The sequence below is a fragment of the Arthroderma uncinatum genome (assembly GCF_011692745.1).
Source record: "Arthroderma uncinatum strain CBS 119779 chromosome Unknown scaffold1, whole genome shotgun sequence".
Classification (NCBI taxonomy): Eukaryota; Fungi; Ascomycota; class Eurotiomycetes; order Onygenales; family Arthrodermataceae; genus Arthroderma; species Arthroderma uncinatum.
In genome coordinates, this window is record NW_022983863.1 from 629,074 (window position 1) to 643,403 (window position 14,330).

General features: G+C 47.9%; 7 protein-coding genes across 7 annotated transcripts; 5 read left to right on the forward strand and 2 right to left on the reverse strand.

The window, feature by feature from the left end:
* Positions 1-162: 162 nt before the first annotated feature.
* Positions 163-1,251, reverse strand: GIQ15_00197 (proteinase inhibitor I4; the record flags this gene model as incomplete). The annotated part of the gene is made up of 1 exon (XM_033547614.1): positions 163-1,251. One exon carries the CDS (start codon positions 1,249-1,251, stop codon positions 163-165), a length of 1,089 nt encoding a protein of 362 aa, XP_033408565.1.
* A 1,383-nt stretch (positions 1,252-2,634) lies between these two features.
* On the forward strand, positions 2,635-4,692 carry GIQ15_00198 (glycosyl hydrolase family 3 N terminal domain-containing protein; the record flags this gene model as incomplete). The annotated part of the gene is made up of 3 exons (XM_033547615.1): positions 2,635-2,776; positions 2,833-4,597; positions 4,683-4,692. The coding sequence occupies 3 exons, from the start codon at positions 2,635-2,637 to the stop codon at positions 4,690-4,692; spliced, it is 1,917 nt and encodes a 638-aa protein (XP_033408566.1).
* Positions 4,693-6,095: 1,403 nt separating this feature from the next.
* Positions 6,096-6,794, forward strand: GIQ15_00199 (sterigmatocystin biosynthesis monooxygenase StcW; the record flags this gene model as incomplete). Its single annotated transcript, XM_033547616.1, has 2 exons — positions 6,096-6,392; positions 6,459-6,794. 2 exons carry the CDS (start codon positions 6,096-6,098, stop codon positions 6,792-6,794), a joined length of 633 nt encoding a protein of 210 aa, XP_033408567.1.
* A 563-nt stretch (positions 6,795-7,357) lies between these two features.
* GIQ15_00200 (sterigmatocystin biosynthesis monooxygenase StcW) lies at positions 7,358-8,275 on the forward strand (the record flags this gene model as incomplete). Its single annotated transcript, XM_033547617.1, has 3 exons — positions 7,358-7,662; positions 7,717-7,765; positions 7,820-8,275. The coding sequence occupies 3 exons, from the start codon at positions 7,358-7,360 to the stop codon at positions 8,273-8,275; spliced, it is 810 nt and encodes a 269-aa protein (XP_033408568.1).
* Positions 8,276-8,865: 590 nt separating this feature from the next.
* On the forward strand, positions 8,866-9,532 carry GIQ15_00201 (IgE-binding protein; the record flags this gene model as incomplete). The annotated part of the gene is made up of 2 exons (XM_033547618.1): positions 8,866-9,126; positions 9,200-9,532. The coding sequence occupies 2 exons, from the start codon at positions 8,866-8,868 to the stop codon at positions 9,530-9,532; spliced, it is 594 nt and encodes a 197-aa protein (XP_033408569.1).
* A 133-nt stretch (positions 9,533-9,665) lies between these two features.
* Positions 9,666-11,749, reverse strand: GIQ15_00202 (uncharacterized protein; the record flags this gene model as incomplete). The annotated part of the gene is made up of 6 exons (XM_033547619.1): positions 9,666-9,886; positions 9,946-10,405; positions 10,462-11,171; positions 11,233-11,483; positions 11,555-11,632; positions 11,697-11,749. 6 exons carry the CDS (start codon positions 11,747-11,749, stop codon positions 9,666-9,668), a joined length of 1,773 nt encoding a protein of 590 aa, XP_033408570.1.
* Positions 11,750-12,138: 389 nt separating this feature from the next.
* Positions 12,139-14,087, forward strand: GIQ15_00203 (aflatoxin efflux pump; the record flags this gene model as incomplete). The annotated part of the gene is made up of 5 exons (XM_033547620.1): positions 12,139-12,351; positions 12,418-12,678; positions 12,736-13,071; positions 13,123-13,303; positions 13,357-14,087. The coding sequence occupies 5 exons, from the start codon at positions 12,139-12,141 to the stop codon at positions 14,085-14,087; spliced, it is 1,722 nt and encodes a 573-aa protein (XP_033408571.1).
* Positions 14,088-14,330: the final 243 nt, after the last annotated feature.

Consider the following 14,330-nt stretch of genomic DNA (forward strand, 5'->3'; position numbering starts at 1 on the left):
CAATTTTTTTACTTATTTTATGTTCCTCTCCAATGATACGCATTCGAGATTATGCCCAACAGTATTATAATCATAGTGCTGTACGCTCCTATTGCATGGAAAGGTCATAACATGTTATTTCGTAATAGGGTAGCCATCCAACCTAAAGTAAGGCCTAGGGTATCAGCTCTCAGGAGAAAACACTCCAGTGAAGAGTGCAGCACCAGTGGAGTCGATAACGATAGAAAAGACAAAAGGTCTATTGAAAATTAGATTTTTCGGAGTCCTAATACACCTCATCATCATAACGGCAGTAGATGCAGCAGCTCGAGTGCCCTTTTCGTCTAACGAGATAGCTGTATTGTGCAAAATGCTTTGCACCACATTCCCTCCCATGCCCATCTTAGGGAAGTCGCCCGGGATATGGAAGCCAATCTGTCTGAAGAGAGGGAGTATATCCATTCCCGATGACGTTTCCATTTTCGGGAACCCAAATCTATCAAACTTTTCTGAAGTGAATCGGTTTTTCCCATGAAGAGGTGGGATGGAAGATAGGACTTGTTGCACGGACGTGCCAGGATGTGGAAGATATGCCATAAACGATGTTGACGCAGCTGGGCTACTAGCCTGGTATGGTAGCTGAATTGCCGTGTAGTTTTTTGCCTCGTATACTAGAATATGTTCATTAAGCCGGAACATCATATCCACGGGGCGAGTTTCTGACTCTGAGACCTGAAATGGGTATTTTCGTGTAGTGTCTTTCGGATTGAATTGTTCTTTCCATGTCCCCTTGTAAGATAACGCGTTGACGAGAACAATGTGGGACTGTAAAACGCTTTCTCTCTTGATCATATCCTTAATCATACCCATAGTGTTATTAGTGATCCAGGTATTGATCGTATCCAGCCCATCAATCAAGCGCGGGAACTCCGTATTCGTCAGAACAGCAAATTGTTGGAGAAAGCTGGCATACTCCTTATCCAACTTGGTCCCCTTTTTCGCGAAGATTGCATTAGCCGCCGCAGTGGTGTCTTTGCAGTCTTTAAGACTGAGATAAAGTGCATCGAGTGATTCCGGCTTATCAGACCCAAGGGCAGTGCACATCTTCTCACTCTCTGATGGTATAGCAGCACCAGCCAACATAGCCAAAGCTATCCCTATAGATGCGGGGGACACGATAATCCCCCCAGTCGGGATCTCCTTGTTGCAGGCGAGTTGCAGCATCTTCAACCCGAGGTCGTTGACGCTTGCGAAGGGGCCTGGTCCAGCCATGATACCGAGGATATAGAGTAGGTGAGGCTGGGTAAAGGAGCTTGTATTGCAAGATAAAAAGCTACGACTGACAATTTAACCTGGTATACGATTGTTTGCTAACAGCGTAGATGAACTCCTCTTTATTAGAATCAAGGGAGAGGTCGTCCATATATATTTAAAATGGGCAACGATGGGAACAAACTGGACAAACACGTGAGACGACCGATGTCCTCAACTCTCGATCTTCGCTTATAACGGCACCAATGACAGCGGAAAATTCATCTCTGCCGCAGAAGCAAATAATGCTTCTGTAGACGAACTCGCTTCTGCATCTAACTTATAGGTGCATTCACCTATCGGTCTCAGCTGTTGAAACTCAATATATAAATACCACTGGGGCAACGCTGATGGCGCGTTGTTTATTTATACTCTTTTACCACCACAGTCAAAATACTTACCTAACGATAGAGCCGATGGTTTTTTGGGAGAATGGTTCCGTAGTATCCGTGCTGCCAGTTAGCGTGTAACCTCACGTCTAGGACTTTGTCCGTCGAAAGTTATATCCAATGACTCTCGAATATAAGCTGGTGAATAATAACATGACAAACCCTAAGTATGTGAGTTTTATATGGAACAACATGATGATGAGCAGAGCTGATGCGTCATAGCAGTTACCTCTATATCTCGCCACATGGAGTATATACATACACCCTTTGCAATGTATATCACCTTGGACATCTTTGTTGTCCGCTTCGTCTCCAGGCATTATAATTCGGCATAAAATCCGGGCAATACTCAAAATACATACACAATTTATGCTCTGGAACTACCAGTTTCAGAAGACTGTGCAGCTGCTATCCAAAGTAAGCCCATTTTTAGCTCAGTGCGCTAAACAACGTGCCGGATTTCCCAATCCAGGCGATGAAACCGAGAAATCAGGTTTAAAGCTGATACAAGCTTTTTAACGCCGGAGAACCCAAATTAGACGAATGCCTGGCCATGAAGCATTTGGATAAGCCAAAAGCCGTGAGAAACTCGGCTCCATTATGGGTCAAGAAGAAGAGATCCCCAGCCCTAGTCCTTTTAACGATACCTACCCTATTAGCGATAATTGTTATACTCTTGACTTGGGGGAGCCCGGACAATCTCAAGCGTCCTGAACTAGAGCATAAATACCATGTGCCTGATGGGGTGAGTTTGCTCCTTTCTAACACTATACCATAAAATTGTCCCTCTTTTCTTACCATCATTGGTTTTGGACTCATTGCATAACCTCAAAAATGGGGCATTACAACTCAAGCAGATTGCTTTGCTTTATGTCGAGATTTTGTGGAATGAATTCAAGTGAGTAATAAATGGATACTAATGCTCCGTTATTAGATATCGCCAACGCGGCATCCTATGCCGTCGGGTAAGACAGTACCTGGATGGAAGGACAGCTATTACAAAGCCCAAGCTCTGGTTAACAATATGACCCTTACCGAAAAAGTAAACATCACAACTGGTGTAGGTTGGCAGATGGGTCTTTGTGTTGGGAACACGGGTTAGCCCCCAGGCCGCACGACCACCGCCAGAATATACAGTCTAACCCCCTCGCAGGTCCCGCCACCGAAGTCGGATTTCCATCTTTATGCCTTCAAGATAGTCCCCTAGGGATACGCTTTGCCGATAACGTAACCGCCTTTCCCGCTGGCGTCACTGTTGGAGCAACCTGGAATAGGGACCTTATGCGCAGAAGGGGCGAAGCCTTGGGGAGAGAATCTCGTCGTAAGGGAGTAAATGTCCTTCTAGGTCCAACCATGGGGCCTTTAGGGGTTCTTCCAGCCGCCGGCCGTAACTGGGAAGGTTTTGGCACTGATCCAGTTCTTCAAGGGATTTCGGCTGCAGAAACCATAAAGGGGATTCAAAAAGAGGGAGTAATTGCAACCGCGAAGCACTTTGTCTTGAATGAACAGGAGCACTTCCGGCAGCCGTATGAATGGGGAATACCTGACGCCATGTCCTCTAACACCGATGATCGAACCCTACATGAGGTATATGTTTGGCCATTTGCGGAAAGTGTTCGGGCTGGTGTTGGTAGCGTGATGTGCGCTTACCAAATGGTTAATAACTCATATTCATGCAGTAACAGCCGCCTTTTGAATGGTATTCTAAAGGATGAGCTCGCATTCCAGGGGTTTGTTCAGTCTGACTGGTATGGACAACAAAGTGGCGTCGCAAGCGCATTGGCTGGTTTGGATATGGCAATGCCGGGAGAATTACTTCGCTCTGACCCTGGAACTTCTTTCTGGGGGGCTAATCTAACTATGGCTGTTCTGAACCGCTCTGTTGAAGTCGGCCGATTGAACGATATGGCCACTAGAATTGTCGCTGCGTGGTATCAAGTGAAGCAAGATTCATGGGAAAGGCATCCTCCGGATGGAGGAAAAGATGGCGGGCCCAACTTTTCATCTTGGACGAAAAACAAAACTGGCCATAGGCACGAAGGCAGTGAGGATGATAGGGAAATGGTGGTTGTTAACCAGTATGTCAAAGCAGCCAACGTGAGAGAAGATTCCCATAGCAGCCTAGCCCGTGAGGTCGCTGCTGAAGGCACAGTTCTCCTAAAAAACGAAGATGGGATTTTACCTCTATCCACTGAAGGTACCGCTTCAGGGAGAAAAACGAAGGTTGGGGTCTTTGGAGAGGATGCTGGCCCAGGCCACGGGCCAAACTCCTGCCCTGATAGATCGTGCAATCAAGGCACGCTTGGGTCTGGATGGGGTAGTGGCACTGCTGACTTCCCCTACCTGATAACGCCATGGGAGGAGATTAACAAAACGTATAACCACGACAACGTTTCTATATCCGAGTACCTTTATAACGGTATCCAAGATGAAGATTTGGCCGATAAAGACTTGTGTCTTGTCTTTACCAACGCTGATTCAGGCGAAGGGTTTGTGTCTTTTGAGGACATTGACGGGGACCGAAATGACTTGTTCCTTCAAAAAGATGGCAACAACTTGATTCGACAGGCCGCAGATAAGTGTGGGAAAGGTAAAGGGAATACTATTGTGGTTCTTCACTCAGTTGGTCCCGTAATATTAGAAGACTGGATCGAAATGCCCGGAATCAAAGCTGTTGTCCTAGCAAACCTCCCCGGGCAGGAGAGTGGCAAGGCTCTTGTGGATGTTCTATTCGGAAGAGTTGATGCCAGTGGTAGATTGCCATATACTATTGCAAAAGACGCCGAAGACTACGGTCCAGAGTCCAAAGTGCTATACGAAAGCGAAGATTCGGTTCCACAGAAAAATTTCAGCCAGGGGTTATATATCGATTACCGGTACTTTGATAAGAACAACATTACCCCTCGATATGAATTTGGGTATGGCCTCTCATATACATCTTTCCGCCTATCAGATCTCAGAACGAGCCTCCTACAAAATAAATCCACTACCCCGAGTTCAAAGTCTGAAGTGAACGTAACCTTGCCATCATATAATGAAAGTCTTCCAGACCCAGATTCTGCGCTTTTCCCTAAAGGATTCCGGCCGTTATCGAAATATATTTATCCATACCTTTCCTCTGTTGATAAAGTGCAGCAGATAAAATACCCATACCCTACTCGACATCATCCTGAAGAAAACATTTCACCCGCCGGAGGCGGCGAAGGGGGGAATCCCTCGCTTTTCGAGCCGATTGTTAATGTCAGCCTATCGGTAAATAACACCGGGAAACGGGCTGGTAAAGCAACTGTCCAGCTTTATATATCTTTCCCACCCAGCGTTAACGAAACTATTGACATACCCAAGGATACCAAAAAAGATGCAGGTAGCCAAAATAGCAAGGACGCAAACAACATAAAAGATACCAAAGTCATACCTATAGATTTTCCTGTCCGTGTGTTGCGGGATTTTCAAAAGATCGAGTTACAACCGGGTAACTCTGCGAAGGTTAACATGTCTCTCACGCGAAAAGATTTGAGCTACTGGAGCATTTATCAGCAAAATTGGATAATGCCTACCACTGGCAAATTCAAGGTATGGGTCGGGCAGAGTTCAAGGGATCTTCCATTAACTGGTGAATTTTGAATGGCATTTGTGCAAACAAATTAGCTCAGGTCTTAACAATGATACCCCCTAGTTTCCTGGAAATAATATTGTATCATAGCATTTATAAATTCGGAAATGTTTAAAAAATTTGTGGCGCTATATATGTACGCCGGACTACCCAGCCTGATGCTTCAGATGTTTGACTCCGGTTACCGTACAACTTATTCCTTGCCCAATTCCCTATCCATGCTACTTCGCAAATCCATCGAAATGAGGCTAGGCGTTAACCCGCGTAACTACTATGGAAATATGTCGGGTTAAAAACGGAATGACCCCAGTGATTTTAATTGGGGAGTATCATCTGGATGTAAATCGAACCTTAGTGACACACTGCATGCATGCCGCATGGATACTCCGGGTTTCTTCCATACTGGATGCATGGCAGTTCATGCAATATTAATGCCAACCGTGTTTCTCGCATGGATGCTATAATGTAATATGCGCCTACATTTCCAGAAACGGCTAATGCTCTACCTAATGGTTTCTCCCATCTACATACTCCGTACCCTTGATTAAATTTTGTTCCTGGCTGCATCGTACCACGTATGTTGGCGGTTCGTGCGGAGGATCACTGTGCTGTATGATTTATATTGGGTATAAATAGCAAGCAATCCCTGGCTAGAAATTGACTTCTTCCCGTATCCTTAAATATTTTGAATACACCCTAAGTTAACAGGCATAATTGCCCCTTGGTACTGTCATATCTATCTCTGGAGATAAGTGCCTAGTTTCTCAATACATACCGAGCCAGGATCAATAAAGCCCCCCAAAATGGCACCAAGTGCCACATCCTCACATTTTGAGACGAATGGCAGTGCTTCCGCCCCTTATGAAATCGACAAGGGGGCTATGTTCAATGGCTATCGTAGGAAAATCAGGGTACTCACCATTGGTGCCGGCATCAGCGGGATCATGATGGCCTATAACATTCAAAAGCTATGCGAAAACGTCGAGCATGTAGTATACGAGAAGAACGAAGATATAGGAGGCACCTGGCTTGAGAATCGATATCCCAACTGTGCCTGCGATGCCCCAAGCCATGCGTATATGTATAACTTTGCTCCAAATGTTGGTGACATGTCCCTTCCACTGTATATACTTCCATGAGAAAACTAACCAGGGAAATATTGCTAGCCCGAGTGGAATAATCTCTATTCTTATGCACTGGATGTCTGGGCATATCTTGATAGAGTATGCAAGGTCTTTGGACTGCGCAAGTATATGACATTCAATACACGGGTCACAGGCGCATACTGGGAAGAAGATCGCGGCCAGTGGAGGGTGACTCTCTCTCAAACAGGGCCAGATGGCACCCAGAAAGACATTGAGGAAAGTTGCCATGTTTTGTTGAATGCTTCGGGATTCCTAAACGGGTATAAATGGCCTGATATTCCGGGTATAGAGAAGTTCAAAGGAAAGGTAACATTTCGAATGGCTCTTGATGTGTCACTTCTTCGTGTTGATATTTGAATTAGGTGATTCACACTGCAGTCTGGCCAAAAGATTATCAATCCGACAAGTGGAAAGATGAAAGTGTTGCAATAATCGGGAGCGGAGCGTCAAGCATCCAAACAGTTCCAGGGATGCAGCCACACGTAAAGCACATGGACGTCTTTGTGAGAACAGTGAGTAAAATCCCAGCAAATCAAATGAACCAACAGACGCCCCTATCATGGGGCCTCGGATGCTGCCTTATGGTAGGAATCTCAGAAATTTGATATATATATTTATGGCTTCATTCTTTGGATAGGGGACATGGTTCGCCACCATTGCTGGAAACAAGGGAGATAATTCAGCCTATTCAGACGAAGAGAAAAGCAAATTCAGAAACAGCCCAGAGGCGTTGATCGAGCATTGCAAATCGTGGGAGGGCCAGATCAATAACATATGGGGAATGTTTTATAGCGGAAGCCCAGGACAGGAGGCAGTTCGACAGCAGTACGAAAAGCGCATGGCCGAATCTATCAAAGACAAGCGTCTATTGCAAGGTCTGGTTTTCCCCTTCCTGGGTTTAAAGATATAAACTGACGTCGATGGCGGCTCAAGGCTTCATGCCGACCTTTGGTGTTGGGTGCCGAAGAATCACCCCTGCAGATCCGTATGTGAAGGCAATCCAGGAACCCAACGTCGACGTCCATTTCACTGCCGTGTCAGCGATCACGGAAGATGGGCTGATCGGCGCAGACGGCCTCGAGAGAAAAGCGGATACGATCATTTGCGCCACAGGATTCGACACTTCGTACCGACCCAGATTCCCATTCGTCAGCCAAGGGGGCGTTGATCTTCGTGAAAAGTGGAAGATATGCCCGGAGTCGTATCTCGGCCTGGGAGTCCCAGGGTAGGCATACACATCCCTCATAATGGCTGGAGATATGGCTAACTTTCAAGTTAGATTCCCCAACATGGTGTCGTTCTTTGGGCCGACATGGCCAGTCCACAATGTAATGCATTCTTCCCTGTTATATCTCAACTTTTTCATCCCTGACTGTTGGTAGGGATCGGTAATTGGCCCGCTCCTAGAGGCAGGCATCTATGCTGTCAACCTTATCCGCAAGATTCAGAATGAAGAAATACACTCGATCAGCCCGAGACAGGATGTCACAGACGCCTTCAACGCGCACACTCAGGAATGGATAAAACATACCATCTGGGCTGACGACTGCCGCAGCTGGTACCGGAACAACGAGACAGGCCGGGTCAACGCCATATGGCCTGGCAGCTCGGAGCATTTTATCGAACTGATCAAACAACCCCGGTACGAGGACTATACAATCACTTATCGCAATAAAAAGAACATGTGGAGTTTCCTCGGACTGGGAAATGTTCCTGCGAACGTCATAAAGGGTGTCGATCGAAGCCCGTATATCTCAGTGGATGCGATTGACCCTGCATGGCTGGAGGAAATACAGCAGAATGGCAGATCAGACATGCATAAGACAAGCAGAGATTGAGCTTGTACTGAGTAACTTTCACCATTCCATACTCTATCTTGAGAAGAAGAAGAAAATCAACGCTGGATTTGCCTCCGGCAATTAAGCTTAAGCTCGTGGTGGTCTCAGCCGAAAGTTGAAGCTGAAAGCTGAGAGTTGAGCTGACATCGCGATAACCGTTTAAGGACATGTCTTACATGCACATATCGTAAGTTGCGTCGTACATGCATCCAAAAGTTGCATTCCATGTATATACTCCGTAGAACTTCGAGAATTTATACGTCCCGCCTCTATCAGCCTCTCACCCTTGTACTTCGGCATCCCCACCGTGCTAAAGGGCCATGGTTGTTTCACCTCGGTCCTCCATTGCCACAGACCACGGGATTGTGCATATGCGGAGAGCTCGACTTCGTACCATTGGATATACAATGACAGATGGAGACGAATCTCCGATTCGACGAAGATGGACTGTGGTACGTAGTGGATACGAGGCAGGCAATGGAGTACAATTTTTATATATATAATCCACCGGCCCTGGCCCTTGGTTCCCTGTCTAAATTTTCATAACTGTCGCTACAGACTTTACATCGAGATATCCCTATTCAGGCAAGATGAAGACATCTTTCATCACCGCGTTTTTGCTTCCTCTCCTCGCTCTCGCAGCTCCGGCTCAAGAGGGATACTCGGACGCCCCGGCGAACATCCAGGTCACAGCACGACACCCAGGCCGGGAACATGTCGACAAGTTGCCCATGCAAGCTGCCGGAAGAGCATTCTGGCTAGGCGGAACGCCAGCAACTTACTGCCCAGAGATTGTCGGCGCTGGTTGCCCACCAGGAAATGCTACCGTTATCCTCGGACTGAACAGCATGGTAATTGATAACCTTTTTCCTCCTGGTAAAGAGAGGCGTATTTGGAGTCCCCTCGGCTAACAGTTCAACCCAGAGCGTACTTGTCCCCGGCGGCCAGCAATTGTACGTCGAGCCAAGTGGTAAACTCGGCTTCACCCAGGCACACTCCGCCTCCATCCCAGAGGGATCACACATCGGCGGCTTCGCATACAAGCGCATTGGCAAGAAAACCGGTAGCTTCTACTTCGCCGGCTGGGGAGCCACTGCATTGATGGCATGTCCTGTTCCAAACTCTATGTTTTATCAAGTTTTCGCCAACATCAAGAACGCCATGGTCCCCGGAGGAGATATTAAGCAGTGTGTCGAGTTCATTGGAGTGGCCGAGGCGTACGATGGTCGTGTCCCCGCCGCCTGGCAGTATACCTAGATGGATCCTGGAGAATAGGAGAGTGGTAGGCGTCTTGTTTAAAATTTCTTGTTAGAGGTGTTTTATAATCTTATATTTGATATTTTAGATAGCAGAGTGCGGCATCCTTCTGCTGAGCCTAGCCAATGTCCCGCTAACTGAGATCCTGATTGTCCCAGGCGAACCAGTCGAATGTGGTGTCGAAAAAGGGGTCATTTGGCCAGGTAAATCGATCATCAAGCAGAGCGTCGAAATTTTCGCCGCTTGAAATGTTCAACCCGTTTTTCGGTGATGTTAGGTTCGTGGATAGCTGTTGATCCAAGCGTACTTCCTGGATTGGAACATTTTCCGTTGGTGTACTTGACTCTGCCTCACCTCCAAAGACGCGCATGTTAGCCGTGGTTATTGTTTTAATTTTTTGAATGTCTCCTTACCTTGGGAGTCCAGTATTGCTCTGGCATGCTCTACGATCCTCGCCGTGATACTTTGTAATTTGCCTGCAAGCGAATTTCGTGAGGTCAACTTCCCCAAGAATAGCGGCAGATGCTCAATCGCTTCTAAGAATTGTTTGCTCTGCTCTAAGTTGGCATTGCTTTTGATCACAATTTCACCCCAGAGGGTCCCAAACGCGGTTAAAGGACAATGTATATATTGCCATAGGAGACATGCATACGGCCCTGTCTGGGTTAGCACCATATCGCCGAGATTCGGTAACATGTTGAGCATTTGTTGTGAGGGAAGGATGGACTGTGATCGCATCTGTTTGCTAGATACCGTGAGTAAGACTAAAAGGGAAAGGTAGTGGAAGCGGAGAGTTTGCAGGCCGAAATCAAACGGGACAGCATCATTCGCAGTGAGCAATGGTTTTTCAACAAGTGCAGCGGCCTCAAGAACCTGGAAGGGATGTATCAGCTGCGGCTTTTCATAAAAGTCAACGGAAGTCCTAATACCTCCGTTGCCTGGCGGTACCATAACTCAAGACTCTCCTTGACTGCGAATATTTTATCAGAATCTTGTCCGTAAAGGCTATGCCATGCATCGGCCATTACGCGCGATAGTAGATGCATCTGATACGTATAGTGCGCCTCGAACAAAACAGGCCCCGTCCTATCAGCGGGACGATCTGGCTGGAGGCGTAAGAGCTTGTCCAGTGTAGGCAAAGGGGTATCATGCCCCATTTCACGATGGAACGCCGGCGCCCTACACAAGATGAGGGCTAACTCTTTATCTAGCATATTTAAACGCCAGAAGAGTGCAGAGCGCAGGTTGCTGGTGGCAGAGTCGAGGCGCCAGTGCGTGATGCCCAAAGCTTGCAACATGATACACGCTTTGGTGACCAGCGACCAGCAAACAGAGGGCGTCATAAACTCCTCAGCGTAGCAGATCAATATGAGTAAAGCCTGAATACTCGAGACGGCTGGTTCGATCAGCAGCCTCACATCGTTGAATGCCAACCATAGGTTGCTTCTCAGTTTCGACTTGGTCGATGTATCCGGTGCGTCGTTGCTGGAGGACTCAGCACTCAGCGCGATACTATAAAACATGACCAACCATGCTCTATCTTGGACCTGATGCGGACGTGATGAGGCCAACTGATCTAGCACGTCTGGAGGCACCGAGGTGAGCAACAGTCTTTCCTTTTCGAGCGTGGCGATGAGTGCTATACAAGATAGATCGTGAGCAGAGCCTGCTTTCAACATTTGCTGTCGAGAATAACTCACTTTCCAGCCAAACACGAGTTTGATCCTCGCGGAAGACGAAGAAATCAGATGCTGCACCATCACTTAGCTGGTCAAAAGCCGCCGACCCCTGCCAAGCCGCCGCGTATTCTTCCAGCAGCGCCGCGATGGCCTTGATAGAAGGATGACTTTTGCCTGGCAAAAGCTGCTGCAAACGCTCATATGTTGTTCCATCACGGTCACCGCCGTCTGATCGGAGTGTAGAAGGCTGCTCTGAGACGCTGCGTGACGCGCTTGCTGGCGTCACAGCAGTTTCAGCAGGGAGTCGGTTGGTCCTGTTCTGCTTTCTGGCGCGACGGATCACTCCTGAGCGAGAGTAGCGACAAGCAACCCCTTCTTCTTTGCAGCGTTGACATCGTGGACGGCCTCGGGTGCATCCAACCTGCAGATACAAAATGTTAGGCCAACGGGCTTCCCTACGCGGGCTCTCCAGCTGGAGGTCGAACCTTGCGCGAGCGACATGAATCGCACTTGGATGGCGCGCGTTCTTGATTAGCATGGGCCTACAGCAATAGAGGGGATGTGTGGGAATATACAGAGTACTGTGCAATGGCTTCGGACATTTCTTTCTTTCTTTCTTTCTTCCGGATGGTTGAGATCGAATGCAATAATACAACAGGAAGACGCGCGGAAAATACAAGAGTTGGTCTTTACTTAACCTCCGAGCATCCTCCGTAAGCGCCGGTCACCTCTATCTCAAAGTGCCATGCGCGGAAGTTAGGATGCATGGCCAATATCCCCCGAGCAGAAGAAATAGAAAAAACCAGGAACATAAGAAGACTTTCTCCCTCTCTATTTAAATGGCTCTCAATACCCATACAACCGTGGCCTTGGTTAGCCCTTTGGAATACTTTGAGGTTGTGGAATACCATTCATATCGACCAGACCATGCCTTCCCCAAGTTCGCCTTACAACGCCGAAACGGCGACGGATAGTTCTATAGATGTGGAAAAGTCGGCGGCCGATATGCCTGTTCCAAATGCGAAACCAGAGCCTCCCAAGCCTACCGAGAAGACTTTCAGTCTAAAGGTTATTCTTCTTTTGATCTCGGTTCTCCTATGCATGTTTCTCGTCGGCCTTGACAGAACCATTGTCTCCACGGTAAGTGAATCCCGGCTGGGCCTGATATTTACCACGCTACGAGACGGCTACTGACACGATGTATAGGCGGTACCTACAATCTCCAATGAATTCAATGCTTTCAGTGATATTGGCTGGTACGGTAGCGTGTATTCCTTAACCTGTTGCGCGTTCCAGCTCGCCTTTGGCAAGATATACGCCTACTTTTCAGTCAGGGCTACCTTTTTCGCGAGCATGATCCTTTTCGAGGCTGGCTCTGCTCTCTCCGGAGCTGCCCCTTCCTCGATAGCTTTTATCCTTGGTCGAGCGATTGCTGGCGTTGGTGCGGCAGGCATTTTCGCCGGAACTGTAGGTTTCCCCTGGCATTACTGTTACTTGGCCCAACGGCTAACCGAAGCTCTTTAGATCATGGCTGTTGTTTACGCAGTTCCCCTTGCCAGGCGACCTCAAATTCAGGGTCTCATGGGTGCCGTCATGGGTGTTGCTACCATCCTGGGTCCTCTCATAGGCGGTACTTTCACCACCAAGGTGACTTGGCGATGGTGCTTTTATATTAATTTGCCCTTTGGAGCTGTCGCCATGGTTGCTGCCTTCTTCCTCTTTGACGTCCCTGACCGCGATTCAGCCAAGCTGCCTCTTGCGAAGAAGCTGGCTCAGCTTGATGCTCCCGGTACCGCCCTTGTCGTTCCTGGTGTGGCCTGTCTTCTCCTGGCCCTTCAGTGGGGTGGCCAAACGTACGCCGTAAGTAAGCAGCAAAATTAAAATTATGAGAGTCATACTAACATTTATCAGTGGGACAATGGCCGCATTATTGCGCTGCTAGTCCTCGCAGCCGTGTTGCTTATTGCATTTGTTGCCTCCCAGTTTTTGCTCCCAAAGACGGCGACTATTCCTCCTAGCATCCTCAAGCTTCGCAGCGTCGCTGGCGCGGCTTGGGCTACCATCTGCATTGGCTCTTCGCAATACATCTTTGGTATAATCACCCCACTTTCTTCAATTACCAACGTATGCTAACGACAAAAACAGTATACTACCTGCCCATCTGGTTCCAAGCCATCAAGAATGTTGCTGCTGTGGACTCCGGTATCCGTCTCTTACCAATGATGGTCTCCGTCATAGTTGCACAAATTGGCGGCGGATTCATCAATCAAAAGATCGGATACTATACGCCGCTGGGCATTTTCGGAGTCACTGTTATGTGTGTGGGCGCCGGTCTCCTCACAACTCTACAGGTTGATTCGAGTGAAGGCAGCTGGATTGGCTATCAAATTCTTTACGGTATCGGCATGGGATTTTGCTTCCAGACATCAAACCTCGCGACACAAACTGTTCTTCCCAAACCACAGGTGCCGATTGGTATGGCGCTGATGTTCTTTGGCCAGCTTCTTGGTGCCGCAGTATTTGTTTCTGTTGGCGAGAATGTGTTAAGCAATCAACTTCAGAAACGACTTTCTAAGATCCCTGGGTATAATCCGGCATTTATTAGCTCCGCTGGTGCTACCACTCTGATCGATTCGGTACCGCCAGAGCTGCGTGGAGTTGCCCTTAGCGCATACAATGAGTCGCTCCGAAGAGTCTTCCAGATCGGCTTGGTTATGTCTTGCCTTGGTGTTCTTGGAATCTACTCGTTGGAGTGGAAGAGCGTCAAGAAGCCAGGCAACCCCGGCGCCGGCGGACCGGGGGGGCCTCGTGGATCTGGTAGCACAAGCAGTGACAAGCCGGGCGAGGAGAAGAAAGTTGCAGAGCCCGGAAAATAAGCAGAGATGTTGTCACCAGAGCAGGCTAGGAAGAAGTAAAATAGAAAGGTAAGAGTGCAAAACCAGGGGTTAAGCACAAACTCCGCATGGACAGGACAAATACCTGTCGTTCCAGAGAATTAGATAGCGTTTTGGACTTTGAGACTTAATACCCCTTAAGAGGTCTTATAGCCGATAGTGGTCTACTTACTTAGCCGTGCACAAGCCTCCAGGCGTTAAAATATTATTAATAATAATAAAAAT